Source organism: Coturnix japonica, chromosome 8 (assembly GCF_054131305.1).
Source record: "Coturnix japonica strain WE chromosome 8, WE-NBRP24, whole genome shotgun sequence".
NCBI lineage: Eukaryota > Metazoa > Chordata > Aves > Galliformes > Phasianidae > Coturnix > Coturnix japonica.
In genome coordinates, this window is record NC_140670.1 from 31,132,566 (window position 1) to 31,147,543 (window position 14,978).

At 43.9% G+C, this 14,978-nt stretch overlaps 2 protein-coding genes across 3 annotated transcripts in view; one reads left to right on the plus strand and one right to left on the minus strand.

Moving 5' to 3' along the window:
* The window catches only part of DOCK1 (dedicator of cytokinesis 1), a 225,924-nt gene that overhangs the window by 81,268 nt on the left and 129,678 nt on the right, over window positions 1-14,978 (plus strand). The gene's annotated exons all lie outside the window — the stretch shown is intronic.
* INSYN2A (inhibitory synaptic factor 2A) overlaps window positions 1-14,978 on the minus strand; it is a 36,955-nt gene that overhangs the window by 10,897 nt on the left and 11,080 nt on the right. The window contains exon 2 of the mRNA XM_015867553.3: window positions 13,204-14,308. Within this exon, the coding sequence (XP_015723039.2) occupies window positions 13,204-14,303 (1,100 nt within the window). The 5' untranslated portion in view covers window positions 14,304-14,308. The remainder of the gene's footprint in view (window positions 1-13,203; window positions 14,309-14,978) is intronic.

Here is a 14,978-nt window from a genome sequence, read left to right on the forward strand (position 1 = left end):
GTTGGGACGTTTTAATTCCTCTTTGTAAGCCTGCAAAGTACCCTTTAATATACAGGTAATTAGCTGCTTCAGAGCCTAACTACCTCCTGCTCTGCACCGCTCTGCTGTTCCTGCGCTGTGCTGCTGGGCTGGGGAACAAGGAGCTTAAGAAGTTTCTCAAAGTCTGGCTTTTAGCACAGGGCTTAGAAACGCTTCAGCATCATGGAATCAGTCTCAAATAAATGTATTGCCATATTAAAAATCATACAACATGTCTCTGAATCGTTACCCTTCGTTTGCTCTGTAATAAAGACGTATGCGTATGATCACTGCCTTAATTACTGAGCTGGTTTCGTAGACATAAAATGGCGTTTGCAGGCTGGTTGCTTATTTAGCAGAAGTTTGGAGAAAATCTTAAGATCCCCATGTCCAACCCCAGCCCATCCCCACCATGTCCTCTGAGCATGTCCCACGTCTCCATGGTTCTTGAATGTGCTGATCCTTAAATGCACAGTAATCCCAGCCATGCAAGTACTTAAAAACCTGTCTTAATTGATGGTATTTGGCAGGCTCAACCTGGTAGAAATGATACTTGGATATAAGTATTAAACATGATTTGACTTTTGGATGATCATTTTGAAACCCTGAGTTCTCAGCTGGCGTGTTTGGCTCTGCTTGCTTTTAGCCTCATTGCCATTCACCAGCTACACTGCGTACAATCATTTTTTCCTCCTCTGATATGATTTATGATAAACTTTTCTTAAAGCATCGTTTTCCTTATGGAATACGTTCGGCTTTTTCAGAGATGATTTTCCTTTCACACAGCAGATGATGTGATGTTGCCTTACATTTCTTCATAGGGAGCCCTCCCTGCCTGGCCTCATAGCACTTGGTTTCTGTGAGGCAGTGTGACAGCTCTGCAGCCAGTTCTGTGTTGTACAAGTGTCACTCCAGCATGAATTCAATTACGTATAAACTAAACTGCTTATAAAATAATTCAGTTGTTTTTACCCCGGGGCTTTGGACTTTTACTTGTTTTTATGTAATTATCTACATAAACACATGCACAGAATTCATCTACCTTGTGCCAGCAGAGATTTTACCATGAGAATAGTGCTTTTGTATGTCGATCCCATGCAGCGAGGTTGGATTTTAAGTGCAGACTTAGTGAAAAATAGATCTGGTAAAGGTGGTTATCCTCAGTGCTGAGTGGTGCAGCAGTGTTTGAACACAGGCTGGTGTCGGGGTGAGGAGAGCAATGTTGTGCTGTGGGAGATGGAGTATTTTGAACCCCTTCTTCCAATCTGAAGGAGCTCAGGCTACAGACCAATCAGCTTTTCCTTCATTGGTAAACTCACGGGTATTTTTCAGTATTTATTGAAGCCTGTAAAATGTGAGGTTTTCCCAGAACATAAAGATTGCTACAGAACATTTGTTTTCTTTGTAGAGAACTGAAGGTTGGCTTTGGTCTGCTCTAGGCTCAAAGCAGAGCCCTTCACTGTGCGCTGAGTGAGATGCCTGGGAGCCGGGAGCTCCCGTTGGCGATGTGCTTTACTTCAAGAGTCACTCAGTGTTCAGCCTTGCAGCTCGTTCTGCAGTTATAATGCTGTGATTTTGGGACTGCTGCATTGGTTTAAGCTTAAGAAGCAGAACATTTCATAACATGCTTTAGTCTCCCTTTTTTTCATCCTTTCTTATAGAAAAAAAAAAAATAGCAAGAGAAATGAAACAGTGGTAGGCACAGGTTGATTGATCATTACATTCATTTGAAAACCCATTTGAAAATATAATCGTAGGGACATTTTTATCCCAAGGATTTCATTGTGTAAATGTGCCCTACTGGCTGGAGATGAAGGCCCTGTACCTCATGTGGGCAGACTCCAAACTTGGCCTCCTGGGGAAGCTGATGACCCTTGAGGTCCCTTCCAACCCAAGCCATTCCATGATTATGGTTCCTGTGATAGGATTGTTACCTTCTTAGGAAGAACTTCTTTACAGAAAGGGTAGTTATGTACTGGAATAGGCTCCCCAGGGAGGTGGTTGAATTGCCATCCCTGCTTGTGTTTAAGAGGCGTTTGGATGTGGTATTCAGGGATATGATTTAGTGTAGGGTTGTTAGAGTTAGGGTTCTGGTTAGGTTACGGTTGGACTTGATGATCTTCAAGGTCTTTTCCAACCTGGGTAATTCTATGATTCTATAATGTCTGTGACTGGAGCTCATCTGCGTACCGTTGCTGATGCTCAGGTATTCTCATCCTTTGTGGGTGCTGAACAGCCAATTTCTCCTTTTTCATACACACCAACAGGAAGTTGTTATTCCCAAAGCTTCATTCTTGGGCACCTTACATCTTGTATTCCGTTTTTGTATGGGTGTAAGCGAGCGGGCCTGGTTAGCCTCGTGCATTAAGTGGTGCAGTATGGTCCAGATACTTGGGGAGCCATGGATGTAGGCTCATTGCACTGCTGTGGCTGCATCTGATTAGCTGAGTAACCTAGCAAAGGGTATCTCATCTCCGTGCTTAGCTTTTCACACGTGGTTGTTATCTCCATTGCGTCTTACATGCAGGAGGCTTTCGTTTATTGCATTTCTTTCAGCATTCTTGGCAGAAGCAGGACTTAACCTCAATTAACACTTCCAAGTATTAAAATATTCTAATGAAGAGCAGCCATTTTGCTGACACGGACTGGCAGAAACTAATAATAGGCTGCCTTTCTCAGAGGAGCCAAAGGGAATTACACCTCCTAAATCCCTGTGAAATGCAGAATTTGGGCACCCGCTTGAGGCACCCTTTCAAATACCAACTGTAACACATCAAAACCGTCTTTGCATGGGAGTAAGTCTTTGCTGGTATAGATTATAGACTACCCTGAGCTGAGAGAGAGAAGCTTAGAACCGTATGTGCTGGATTCCTTCTGTTGTTTGGTAGTGAGAAAGCACTAATTCACGTGTGCTGAGCAACTATTAAAAACAAACAGAAAATCTCACAGAACAATTTGTGAGGGTAGTTCTGTTACGTCTGGATGTCTTCCATTATCCTCAGGGATGCAGGGAATGCTTCATATTAATTGAGTTACTTAATGGCATGATTTTAGCGAAGTGGCTGTGCTTCAGAGTGAGTTTATGCTCTGATGGCTCTGCTCGTTAGATGATACTGATGCTCATCATGCTTTTATGTACTACTGCCAACGAGGAGGATGAACAGACCTCAAGGATTATTTTTGCTGTTGTTGATGCTTATGTTAAAATACACTGCAACAAATGATGATAAGAAGGCAGCGGGCCTTTGAAGTTGTTCTGAGTGACAGGTCTGGGCAGCACTGAATAGCTGGGGAAGCGTGGACCACCATCCTCCTTAAGTCTTTGTATGAATGGGTATTGTGTTCCCATGCACTGCCCAGCATATAGTTAAGCACACTGATGTTACCTCTGTGTGCAGAATGATGGTTTCAAAATAAATAGTCTAGTAGTGAACTTCTCAAACGTGGTGTTTCCTATTGTAAAGCACTAATACGGCTAATAACTGTGCTTCAGGAGAGCATCACCCGTACTTAATAGCGATACAGTTTGCTTTTGGCTGAATAGATGGCTTCACTGTGTTCTAAGTATTGTCCTCATGACTTGAATAACCATGTTCTAGCAATGCAAACTACTTGATATGTTTTGCAGATGAAAATATATCTTGCTTAGCCATGGAGTCTTAGTCTAAAGTAGGAAAGACTTGGCATGATGTCGGGTTGGGAAGCTTTCTCATCTAAACACACTAATGTCAGCAAAGTCACATTTCTTCTGGAATCAGATCTGCACTGAGTTCCTTCAGCTGCTCCCCATACATGAGCTTTGTGCTCCAGACCCCGCACAGCTCTTTGGAAACACTCCATTGCCTCCATGTCTTTCTTGTAGCGAGGGGCCCTAAGCCATTCACAGTGCTTGAGGTGCAGCCAGGTGTGACAAAGTAGAGGTTAGTCTCACCAGCAGTGTGGGAGCTCTTGGAACGTTTAGAGCAGCTAGAAAAAAGAGATGCTTTTTTGGGGGGGTTGATTTGTGTTGAGTTTAAGTTTGTTTGCAGTAGTTTGGATGTGCTATGAGTAAAGGCCAGCTTTTCCATGTAGCTCCATGCAGAGCCCCCCAAAGGGCTGTGGCCATCCTGTGCCCATAGCATAGGATGACACACAGGTGACTGCAGGGCAGGGAGGGGATTATCTCCTTCTGATTTGCCTCTGTGAGACCCCAGCCAGACGTCCACCACAAGCAGGACATGGCAGCTGTTGGAATAGGTCCAGAGGGGAGCCATGAAGATGCTCAGAAGGCTGAAGCCCCTGTGCTGTGAAGAAAGGGAGCTGGGAGTGTTCAGCCTGGCAAAGAGAAAGCTCCAGGGAGACCTCACTGCGGCCTTTCAGTGCAGGAAGGGAGACCAGATTGCAGCCTGCTGCTTCTGGCTGCCATAGGAATGCTGGGGAAGGCCATGGTTACGCTGGGTACCAATGTTCTAACATGAAAAAAAGCAGTAACAAGAAAAACAAAGCCAAAGAAACCATGCCCAATTCCAGTAACTCATTTTTGAAAGCTGTTTTTAACTGATGGGGAATATCAGAATCATTTTCTACTTTAGTTTTCTTTACATGTTTAGGTCTTAGTATTACAGGGCTCGCATTATTCAGTTGGTCTCTGAAAGTACTTGGAAATGTACCGGAGCTCAATAGTGAGATTTTTAGGCTGTTTCCAAGACAGTAGTTTGTTGTTTTTTACTGGATCCTGACAGTTGGAAGCAGATGACTAATTTTCTTTTTGAGGTATTTGCACTGTGGGCGTATGGCAGAACTCCCGAGACAGCAATTCAAGCGCTTTCACCCCGTAAATACATTTTTATATTATCCTCAGGTTAGTCAGGAAACGGAGAGTTGTTGTGGGGTTTTGTTTTTTTAATGAATGTATTTTACCAGGGTTTGCCTTATGATTAAAATATTAAAAAGCCCAACACCTGAGAATCAAAGGAACTGAAGTTATTTCAAGTGAAATCAGAAAATCTAGAAAGAACCAGAGGCATTTGAGGCCTGTCCCTTGGATATCTTTGTGCCCCTGTCATGTCATCAAAAAACAAGAGGGATCATTGAAATGTCAGCTGTGCATTAAGAATAGTTGAGGGAGTTTGTTTGCTGGGGCTGAGCATCCAGCCAGATGCTTCCCACAGGTTTCTGAGTGCCCGTCCCTCCAGCCCTGACACCACGCTGAGGTCTGGGATTCTGCCCCTTGCACTCTGCATCTCCCCTCTGTGATTTGCCTGAGCTCCCTGTTATTATTCCATGCCTGTAGCTTGTACCTGCACACATCCCTGCTGGGTGTTCACTGAGCTCCCTGCATTGTGGCCCATCATCAGCCCTCATGCACAGACCATCACAGCACAGACTTCATGTCAGCAGGCTCAACTCGGAGCAAAGGGAATCCCATGGGGAGCAGCTGATCTTATGGTTCTGGGTGAACAGCTATTAAAACAGCACCTCGGATTTTGCTTGACTCATAGTTTTCAATGAGGAAGGATGCTAACATGCAGTGTTTCCATGCAGGAGGGAACACAGGAGAAATGAATCTCTGGTATTCCGTCATAATTTCAAAGTGGCTGAGATTTCAGTGCAAGCTCAAATACTTTGTGTGCATTACAGGTATAAACCAGTGCTGGCTTACAGTATTGCAACGAGCCATACTGGCTGCAAACTGAAGGCTTGTTTAAAATTCAGTGTATTGCACAGCAGTATAACACAAAAAAGACAGAGTACAGTGGCTGGCCAGTGTTGTTGCTATTTGTGTAGTGCTTGTGAGAAAGATGGGGGATCTTACAGGCTGGGAAAAACAGAAGGAAGGACCTTGGAAGCACAGAACTCTTTCTGTTTTAACTCAGAGAAGTCTTTGCAGGTTCGCAGTGCTTTGTTTTTTTTCCATTTCCCTAAATAACAGTAGTTTCAGATTTCACTGCAGTACAGCAGAATCAATAGAGAAGCAGTTCTGCACTTGCCTGAGCTTTGTGCACGGATGCTCAGCAAGATCCCATCCCTAGGAATATTCTCTGAGCTCACACAGACGACGGTGAAGTAAACAAATCTCATTTACCAAAGGAATGACCGCAGTCGTGCCAGGTTGAACTATTGTGGAGTGTAAATTGCCTTGTTAATGTCAAATACCTCTGCTCATCTCTGCAGTTTGGTCTTTCTGATGAATTATTACACCACACTCAGCTTCTGTTCCATCTTCATAGGGGGAAAAAAAAGTGCTATACCCAATAGAGTGCTCTGTTCTCTTCTAGTCTATTTGTGCAACAAGTAACGTGGCGAAAAAATCTGCACCTGTTTTATGCATACAGAGAGCTGGGGGGTTAAAGGGGTTTCAGTGTCATGTAGGAAGGAGAACAGCTTTCCTTCAGTTGCCCCATGACACAGCCAGGCCCTGTCCCCAGTGGGAGGCAAAACCAAACAACCACAGTGAACTGGGCGGCCAGGAGGCTCCAAAGATAAAAATGAAGCACCTCTCTTTGGACGAGCCTTTCTGCTGGAACTGACTGTAGTCAGAAGGCATTTTTCTCCAATCAGGATGAAAGATAACCATAGCGCTGGGTAAAGCATGAAGGCTCACAAGTAGGTGTCAATTAGAAATCTGGGGATTAATCTCTTGGAGAACTGACAGCAGTGACAAATTTGACACGATAAAGCTCATTTTGTCTCGTTCTTACATGACTGGATAGATCTGTTGCTCACTGCTCTCTCTCTGGATTTTGATACTACTGATATTGAAAATGCTGTTATTAAAGGATTATTCTAATTGTGTGAAGTGAAAACTGGTAATTCACTACCTAAACAGCATCCTCTTCTAAAGACTAATTTAGCTGAAAAACTCTCCTTGCAGGTATGCAGTTTGGACAGCTCGGTGACAGTTGGAAAAGCTTCCCTTAGATCTGCAGTAATTCATGTGGATATACTGAGTGAGAACATTATAGTCTGCTTACACTTAAACAAAATCATTCACTGTAAGATTGATTCCACGTGTGACTTGTGGAAGTTTGTTTGGTGGCACTCAGTACAGCCATTTGAACCTCCTTTGTAAGGTCAGAGCTGCAGAGCCCCGCTGACATGGGGAGGTGAGGTGGCAAGTGAGACTTTGTCTTGTTCTAAAAGCAGGGTGAGCAGCGAGCAGACAGACGTCATGCAGCCATCGTGAACACTTGAAATGCACAGGCACAGTTGGGAAGAGCAGCAGTATGTGCAACTAACAGCTGGTACTTTTAGCAAAACGATGCATGTGTTCTGAAACTCAAATGTTCCCACTGTCATTTCTGCAGAGAGCAGAGTATAAGCGTTAAGTTTGAATAACTCTGTTCTGAAGGTATTTCTGTTGGTTTCTTGTTGTGTGTTTTTATTTTAGCTTTATGTCTATCCTACATAGTGAATGTTCCTAACAGTTCATTTTTCATTTTGGTTCGTCACTGTTTGCCTGACGAAAATCTGCTGTTGCTGTATTTCTAATGAAGGATGTTTAGTTGCCATAAGGCGGTTATTATGGTTGGGCTACTTAATGCAGCGCTCCATAAGCATCCATGGTGTGTGTGATCCATTTGACCTTGCTTTATATCCACCTTGACAACGTGATCTGAAGCTCTGGTTATGAGCAATAGAATGAAGTCATCCAGCTCTTCCAAAAAAAAATCCTACGCAAAATAAGACTTCCATCAAGTTTGGAAGATCAGTGAAATGCAGTCATGCTGTTCATGAAATACACGCTACGTGCCCTTGCAGGTAACAGCTTCAGATTGGTTTCAGTGATGTAATTCGGAAGTGTAATGTGAGGTTACTCCTTGAATGATCACTCCATGTGATGGTCAGGCTTCTGTTTGTTTTCATTTGGAGCTATGGAGGGCTTAAGGACGCTTGTGTGGGTGGAAGCAAGCACTGAAACAGCCTCATCTAGGAAATCTGCAGCTCTGACCTATAAGGAAATTTGTCCTGTGAGCAGTGGAGCTGTGAGCTGTGTCTGCATACAGCACAGCACAGCACAGGGGAAGGCTGCACTGCAGCTCTACAGCTGCACCACGACTATGAAGGGAGGAAAATGGACTTCTGTGGGGTTCTGGTGCTTATCTGGCTTTCAAGGAAGGCTAAGTGAGCGTCAGAGTGATGAGCTGCAATGATGAAATGAGCACAGAGCTGAGGAGAGAGAACCAGTAATGCATGCAAAGAATTAGTCTTAAAACTCCTTCAGCAAGCTGACACTGGGAAAGTCTTGAGTTTTCATGGAAAGCACTTTGAATGTGGCTCAGAGTTTATAGTGATACACCATTGGGGCAATGACAGAAGCTCATAATTAGAATAAGCTGCATGCTTACAAAGGGGGGAGTAGTGACATGGGTGCCTGTAAGAAAAGGAAGAGGAAGAAAAGAAAGGTGTTGGGACTAGGAAGCACAGACTGCTCCTCCCTGTACTGTGCGCTGGCATGGCAGTAATAGGATGCTTCACTTTAAGACATTGTGGAAACAACAAGAGAAAATAAGTTATACCTATATATATAACACACTTCCTCTATGCATTTATAACATATATATTAAAATATTGAAAACTACTGTTTCGAATTGCAAGATCTGCAAAGCACCCATGTGACAGAAATTAGTTATTTTCCTTAACTATGGAAAATGCTTCTGAAGAGCCTGAAGAGAGGTGAATTGCTACAACCTGCAAGACGCTGTGGTCCATCTAGCTCAGGAAAGCTTTATAAACTCTGAAATACGACAAATGCAGCCATGCTGAAGAGATCAGAAGGAAATTTAGGGGATGCTCTCAGGCAGAGTAGCAGCGAGAACAGCTCTGACAGCTCCAGTGGACAAACAGAACAGATATACGTGAAGATCTATAGGTGAAGCTGTGTCTGGCCATCACAGCTCCACGTTCCAAAGGGCTGTTGCTATTGCATCCTGAAGCTTGGCTGTATTAACATGGTGCACAATATGATGTAATTAGTGCATCACAGATAAAGCTGGCTGCATTCTTTCTGGTTTCCCTATCTTTGTTTGCAGTGCAGCTGTTGCCTTCTTTGAAGCTTATCAACAGATTGCTTCCCTCCATTTCCAGGCTTTCTCTTAGAAACAATTTTCTTAAACTTTACCCATGCTATGTTTGTAATTGAAAAAGCAAAATGAAACCAAAGAGGTTAAAAAAAACCATCCCAATCTCAAACAAAACCGTGTCATATCACTGCTGCAGCCCGCGCGTTACTTCCAAAGGCTGCGCAAACCAAAGAGGTTGGATATTTGTAAGCTTTCTGAGCTTACCGTTCTCCTTAGGTGAAATAAAGAACTCTCCTGTAAGAGTATTGGCGTTGTGCGTGGGTGGATTGAGTTAGACAGCAGAGGTTGTTACTGCCTTTATTTGCTCTCTCCCCTTTGCCTGAGCTGAATAGCCGGACTATGCTTGGAGTAGCTTCTGAAAAGGGAGAAAAGCAAACAAACTGGGCAATAATTGCTTTGGCTATCTGACTTTCATTTTTCATCGTTCTTGAGTCAGGATAAGTTTATGTTCAGCTCTTGTGATCCTGAGGGTGATCGCTTGCAGTATTTGTGAGAACAAAAGTATTGGGGTAAGGCTGCTGTTTTTCTGTGCTGGATGAAGCCCTCCTCTCCTCTCTGCTTTAACATCCATGCAAACACACACAGTTTCGCTTTGCTTTGCTGCTTAGAAATGATAATAGGACACCCAAATATCCTGTATTCATTGGAAGGAATGACATTTAAAATCCGTCCATGAGATGATATTCTTTCAAAGCCTCTTTGAATGAGCTCTCTGAACTGCTGGTGTTGTCTGGGACTGCTGCTTTCATGTTTGTTGAGAGCTCTTTAAATTCCTGAACCACTGCGTACTAACAAATGAATATAAATGATCGCTGAAACAGGTTCATTTAACTCTTGTCTAATATGTAGCATTTGGCCTGGCGGAGTCAAAACACTGTGGTTCATTTTTGTATGGCAAATTGAGTGCTTTGTTTATTAAAATTACTGATTTATTGCATAATAAGAAGGGCCTTGATTACTGTTCCTTCTCACAGTGAGGATTTAATGGGTAGGTCATTGGAGTTCTCCAGCTGTAAGATATTTTCAGTTATCTGTTCATCTTCTGAGTCCTTCCCTTGTTACATATTTTGTATGCAGTACCATCATCAGCCAAGTTTTGAAATTAGTGCCTTGTATTTTGTTCTTACTCCTCTTGACTTAGTGCAGCTCCATACAGGTAAACAGAGCAGAATTTTGGTTGCCTTAATTGAATGCAGTGTGTCTGAATACAGGCATGTCTACAGCTGTTATAGAGTGCTAACAGTTGACTAAAAGAGAAAGCAAGCATAATTCAGAGCCAGTGACTTGTTTGGGGTCTTGGAGCTGCACAGTGCATCATGTAATAGTTCTTTTCTCCCACCTGGAGCTGGAAGCCTGAAGGAAGCTGTAGCTTCTGTTCATGCATGACTTAAGCCAAAGGTTGTTTAATGCCTTTGGTTATGATGTATTTTTGTTGTTGTTGAGACCTCCCAGACAGAATCACCGTTTTGCCAGGATGTTATTAAATAATGATGCATGCAAGAAACGTACAGTTTGAATAATCATCTCTGATTGGGGTGTGTGGATGTCACAAGCCAGCCATAATGATTTCTAACCTGTCTTCAGTCTGTGCCGTGCTGTTCAGGTAGATTTAATGCATCAAAGTTACATTGCAGATGATGGTAAGAGCTGTGTTTCCTGACAGCTCCAACTTTGCATTCTGTGACCAATAAATTGGAGCGTGATCCTCAGACAAGAGAGGCCATGATGCCTGCTCGAAGCATCAGGTTTGGGCAGCAGGAGCCCTCTGCCTCTTGTCAAGTGTTAAGACAAGATGTTCCTTTCTTCCTCCTGTTTTTTTACCTGTTTTTCATCAGAGTTAAGTGCTGTATGTTGCTGCTAATTGCAGATAATACTGACATTTAGAAAAGTATACATGGATGATGTTCACCCAAAGGATGATACCGCTATCTTCAGAGATGCTGATACACTTTTGCTGGCATAGACTCGTTTAGTGATGAATTGCAGTAATAGCAGTTCAAGACCTACAGCATATTAGTGAAAATGAATCTACTGAGCACCAGTCCCATGGCACAACAGCACTTAAAGAACACTGATTTTCTTGAAGGGAGAAAAATCTGATTGAGAGAATTAACTATATCCTGTATATATTTTCCCTCTTCTTTCTTTCCTTCTTTTTGGTCAGCAGTGCATTATTTGCACATGTTTCTTGCTGTGTGTTGTAAGGTATTTAATATACATAAGAAAACAAGTAGAGAGCCATAAACACAGAACACTGCTTTTTGTTTTAGTTCCTGGCAGACATATATGTGTCTGCCAGGGAAGCAGAGATGAAGCTGTAGTAATTCTTTCATTTTCTTGTTATAAACTGACCTAACAGGAGCGAGGGGCTATTAAAGGAAGAAATGTCAACACTCTGAAATTGAGTAGATGTGAGATGGTTTGTATTCACAGCGGTTGGTCTTGGTGGCAAAACATTGTAGAAGTGAATGTGGTAATAGGCAAGAATTATTGGCAAAAAAGGGCAGAGTACCTCTTATTGAAATGGCTGCCTAATTTGAGGGAAATAAGGATAAAGATACTCTTTGAGTTAATAATGCACTGGTTCTTTGTGTGAGAACAGACGGTTCTTTCAGCTCTGGAATACGTTCAGTGGGAAACAGAAGCATCCCAGACATAGTGCTGGGCTCCTTTTTGCAGCTCCTTGTAGGCCTCCCAGGTGCTAAGAAGTTAAATAGATCCAAAATACAGGGATTCCTAAAGCAGGAGAAAATGTACGAGTATGCATCTCTCTCCTTTCCTCCTTCACCATCCCCACACCCTTTGGGTGTCTGGCTGTGAGGAGGCACATCTGGGACAAGCCCAGGGCATGCACAGGGGGAGCTAGAAGCCTTTGCTGCTCTTTGTAAGTTTTGAGGCAATACGTTTGAATGCCCTTCTATTTAAAACAAACCTCCATCTGAAGGCTTACTTTGATTTGTAGATATTTTGCCTCCAGTTTTTATAATTAACCTCCGCTGCTGGTGTAACTGCCACTGGTTGTGATTTGCAGTTAACATCAAAGAATCAGTAAAACATCTTAATTGCCTTTTCCACACATCAGAAATGAGTTCAAAACATGATGTATCTTTGGGTGGTGGGGAAGGACCATTTCACCACTGCCAAGTAACCAATGGGGAAAAAGTAAAGGAGTGCTACTAAATAGGCTTTTTGATCAAATATAATACAGCCTTGCAAGCTCTTACACTGAAATCTGTATGTAAGAGGCAATACTGTATGGTGAAGAACTGGGTTTCGCAGGTAGTCCCACTGTTTTAGAGCTAGTACAGGCTACAGCTTTGTCTGGTTAGCAGCTGCTGAGGGATGGTTTGAAGATGTCAGCAACCATTTTAATTTGAGCAAGACCTCTTATTAGCAGCTAAGTCTGAAAAGTGTTTTAGAGAATGCAAGAGACAGGCTGAGCTCTTGGTAAGGACTGCGCAGTGTTACAGGAACTAGTGCTTGTGATGCATTCAGAGTTGATGGAAGTTACATAAGTTAGGGGTAAACAGAACTTTGTCTTTTGTCCTTAAGAGTTTATCATGTATAGAATAATACTAATGCTACAAAGACTTGATACTCCAAGTTCTTATTCTGTTTCCGTAAACATTTCCAGAAGTGAAAGCAAAGCAAACAGAATTCATACACTATTAATGGAATTATATCAGGAGTTGTAATACTCTCCCTGTCTGGTAGAAATGTAAGTTCTTACACAGTGAGGATTCTCCCTCCTGTTCCTCATGCCACATCATGTTGCTGCCTTAAATCCTGGCTTATGAAGGGCTGCTTCTGAGCTTGTGAGAAAGCTGTGCAGGAGCTCGGTGCCAGTCTATGCCTCATCTCATTACATCCCCAAGTATTCTGAGCAGAAGAGATACAGTGTAAGCCTTTCCCTACATGACTACCTATGGACATTCTGCTGTGATGTGCAGATAGCAAATCTGCTCCTGCAGCTGGCAGGCTCTTTAGGACTTCCAGCATGTACAGCTGAGCGATAGGAACCTTGTGCTATGAGGAAGGGCTCGGGAATGCTGATGGGAACCGACACGAGCAAAATCCACCACAGCACATACAGGAGAAGGCATTTAAAGCAGTTTGTACTCACCCTTCTCTGTGAGCTTCTCCTTTCTCTAGCTCCTGTATAACACCCAACAACACTTTGATGGTTTCCTGACTCGAGCTGATCAAATTCTCCATCATCTGAAGCTGCGCTTTCAAGTCCACAACTTCCGTGTGAGGCACGATTTGTTGGCATTCCTCGCTCAGTGCGACGGTGGCCTGGCAGGGCTGCGCAGCCTCCATGGGCGCCGCGTTCACCTGCAGGCCCCGCTCACTACATTCACTTGCCCGGCACTGCGCCTGCGACGGGCAGGCGGCCGTGTCTCCCGCCTGGGCCTGCACGCCATTCAGGTGCACGGTCCTCTTTTTGTCCTCCTCGCCTGCTGGGCACAGTGACCAGTCAGGCTCAGGCTGCGAGGCGTCCGGGCCGCCCGCCGGTAGGTACACAGTGGCCACTTCTGTCTTAAACACCCTCCCGTGGAGGGGCTGGCTCGTCTCCTCAGCTCCCGGCTTTCCCTTGCCGGACTCGGCCGCGTTGAGGAGGCCGCAGCCGTGCAGCTCAGCGCTCTGCCAGGTCCAGGCCGCGCCGGGCCCCGTGCTCGCCCGCTCACCCACGTGGGAGATGAACTCGGCCGTCTGCAGGCTGCCGGCCTTCTTACCCCAACGGCTGCCGTCCTCCGAGCTCCTGCTGTCCTTTTCCTTAATATCTATCAGGAAGCCGTTGTTTTCACTCTTAAAGGTGTCAACAGCTGAGGCGCTTTTAATGATATTCCCTTTTTTTCGGTCTAAAGGAAAGGTCTGATAACACTTCTTGAGATCGGGGGATGTCTGAACTCCTGTGCTCTTGGTGACGTTGGGGATGGACCTCCGGGCAGGCACCGTCATGTATTTGCGATACGCCGTTTTGTAGGAAACGGTTTTGGCTTCTCTTTTGTCTGTATCCTGGGTGGTGGAGAGCTGCTTGTCCCGCTGCTCGTTCTGGGCCTCGCAGATATCCTTAAATCTCACCTGCAGGGCTTTGTTGCGTTTCTTTATCTGCCGGTTGGGATCCAGTGCATATTTCATCTCCAAAGCGAGCGAAGCTGCAGGCTCAACTTCGCTTTCCGAGGTGGTGAGTAAGCATTTGCTGGGCTCCTTACTCACCATGATGCCTGCATTAAAAACAGTTCAAAAAGAAAAGCTCTCTGTTACAACAGAAATACCAGTTACTCACAAAGCTTCCAATATGTGAGCTGTGTCCCCGTGTTCTGATTGGGATGACCGGCACCCACAACCCTTTTAGCTCCATTCCCTTAATTAAGTCACATCTTTTCACATTAGATATTGGTTGTTCGCTAGAAGCATTGAACTGGCATTGCTTTTTACAGTGTGCTCGCTTACAAGGTGAGTTGTTCTCGGTTCGTCTGTGTGATACCATCTGCATCTTTGCAAGGGGGTTCTTTAAATTCTCATCCCACGTGTCATTATCTGGATCTTCTTTAAGTCATTAAGTCTAACCTCATAGCTAAACCTACAGCCTGGGTGTAGATGAATTATCAGCAAGTGGTTGGTATTGCTGCATGTGTAAACTTTATGATCTCAGGAAGTTGGTGGAAGAAGTCAGCAGCGTGTAAATTAATTTAGCTTCAAATGCAAAACAACCTGCTTTAACCAGAAGCACTAATATACCTTTATAATAGAACTTCTTATCCCCAAAGATCCTAAAGCACTAAAAAATAAGAAACAAACAACGACAACAAACCCTGTGATGAGTCACAGCAATGACTTAATCTTCTATTGAAATATGAGCACCTCAAGGATGAAAAGATTTCAACTGCTTCA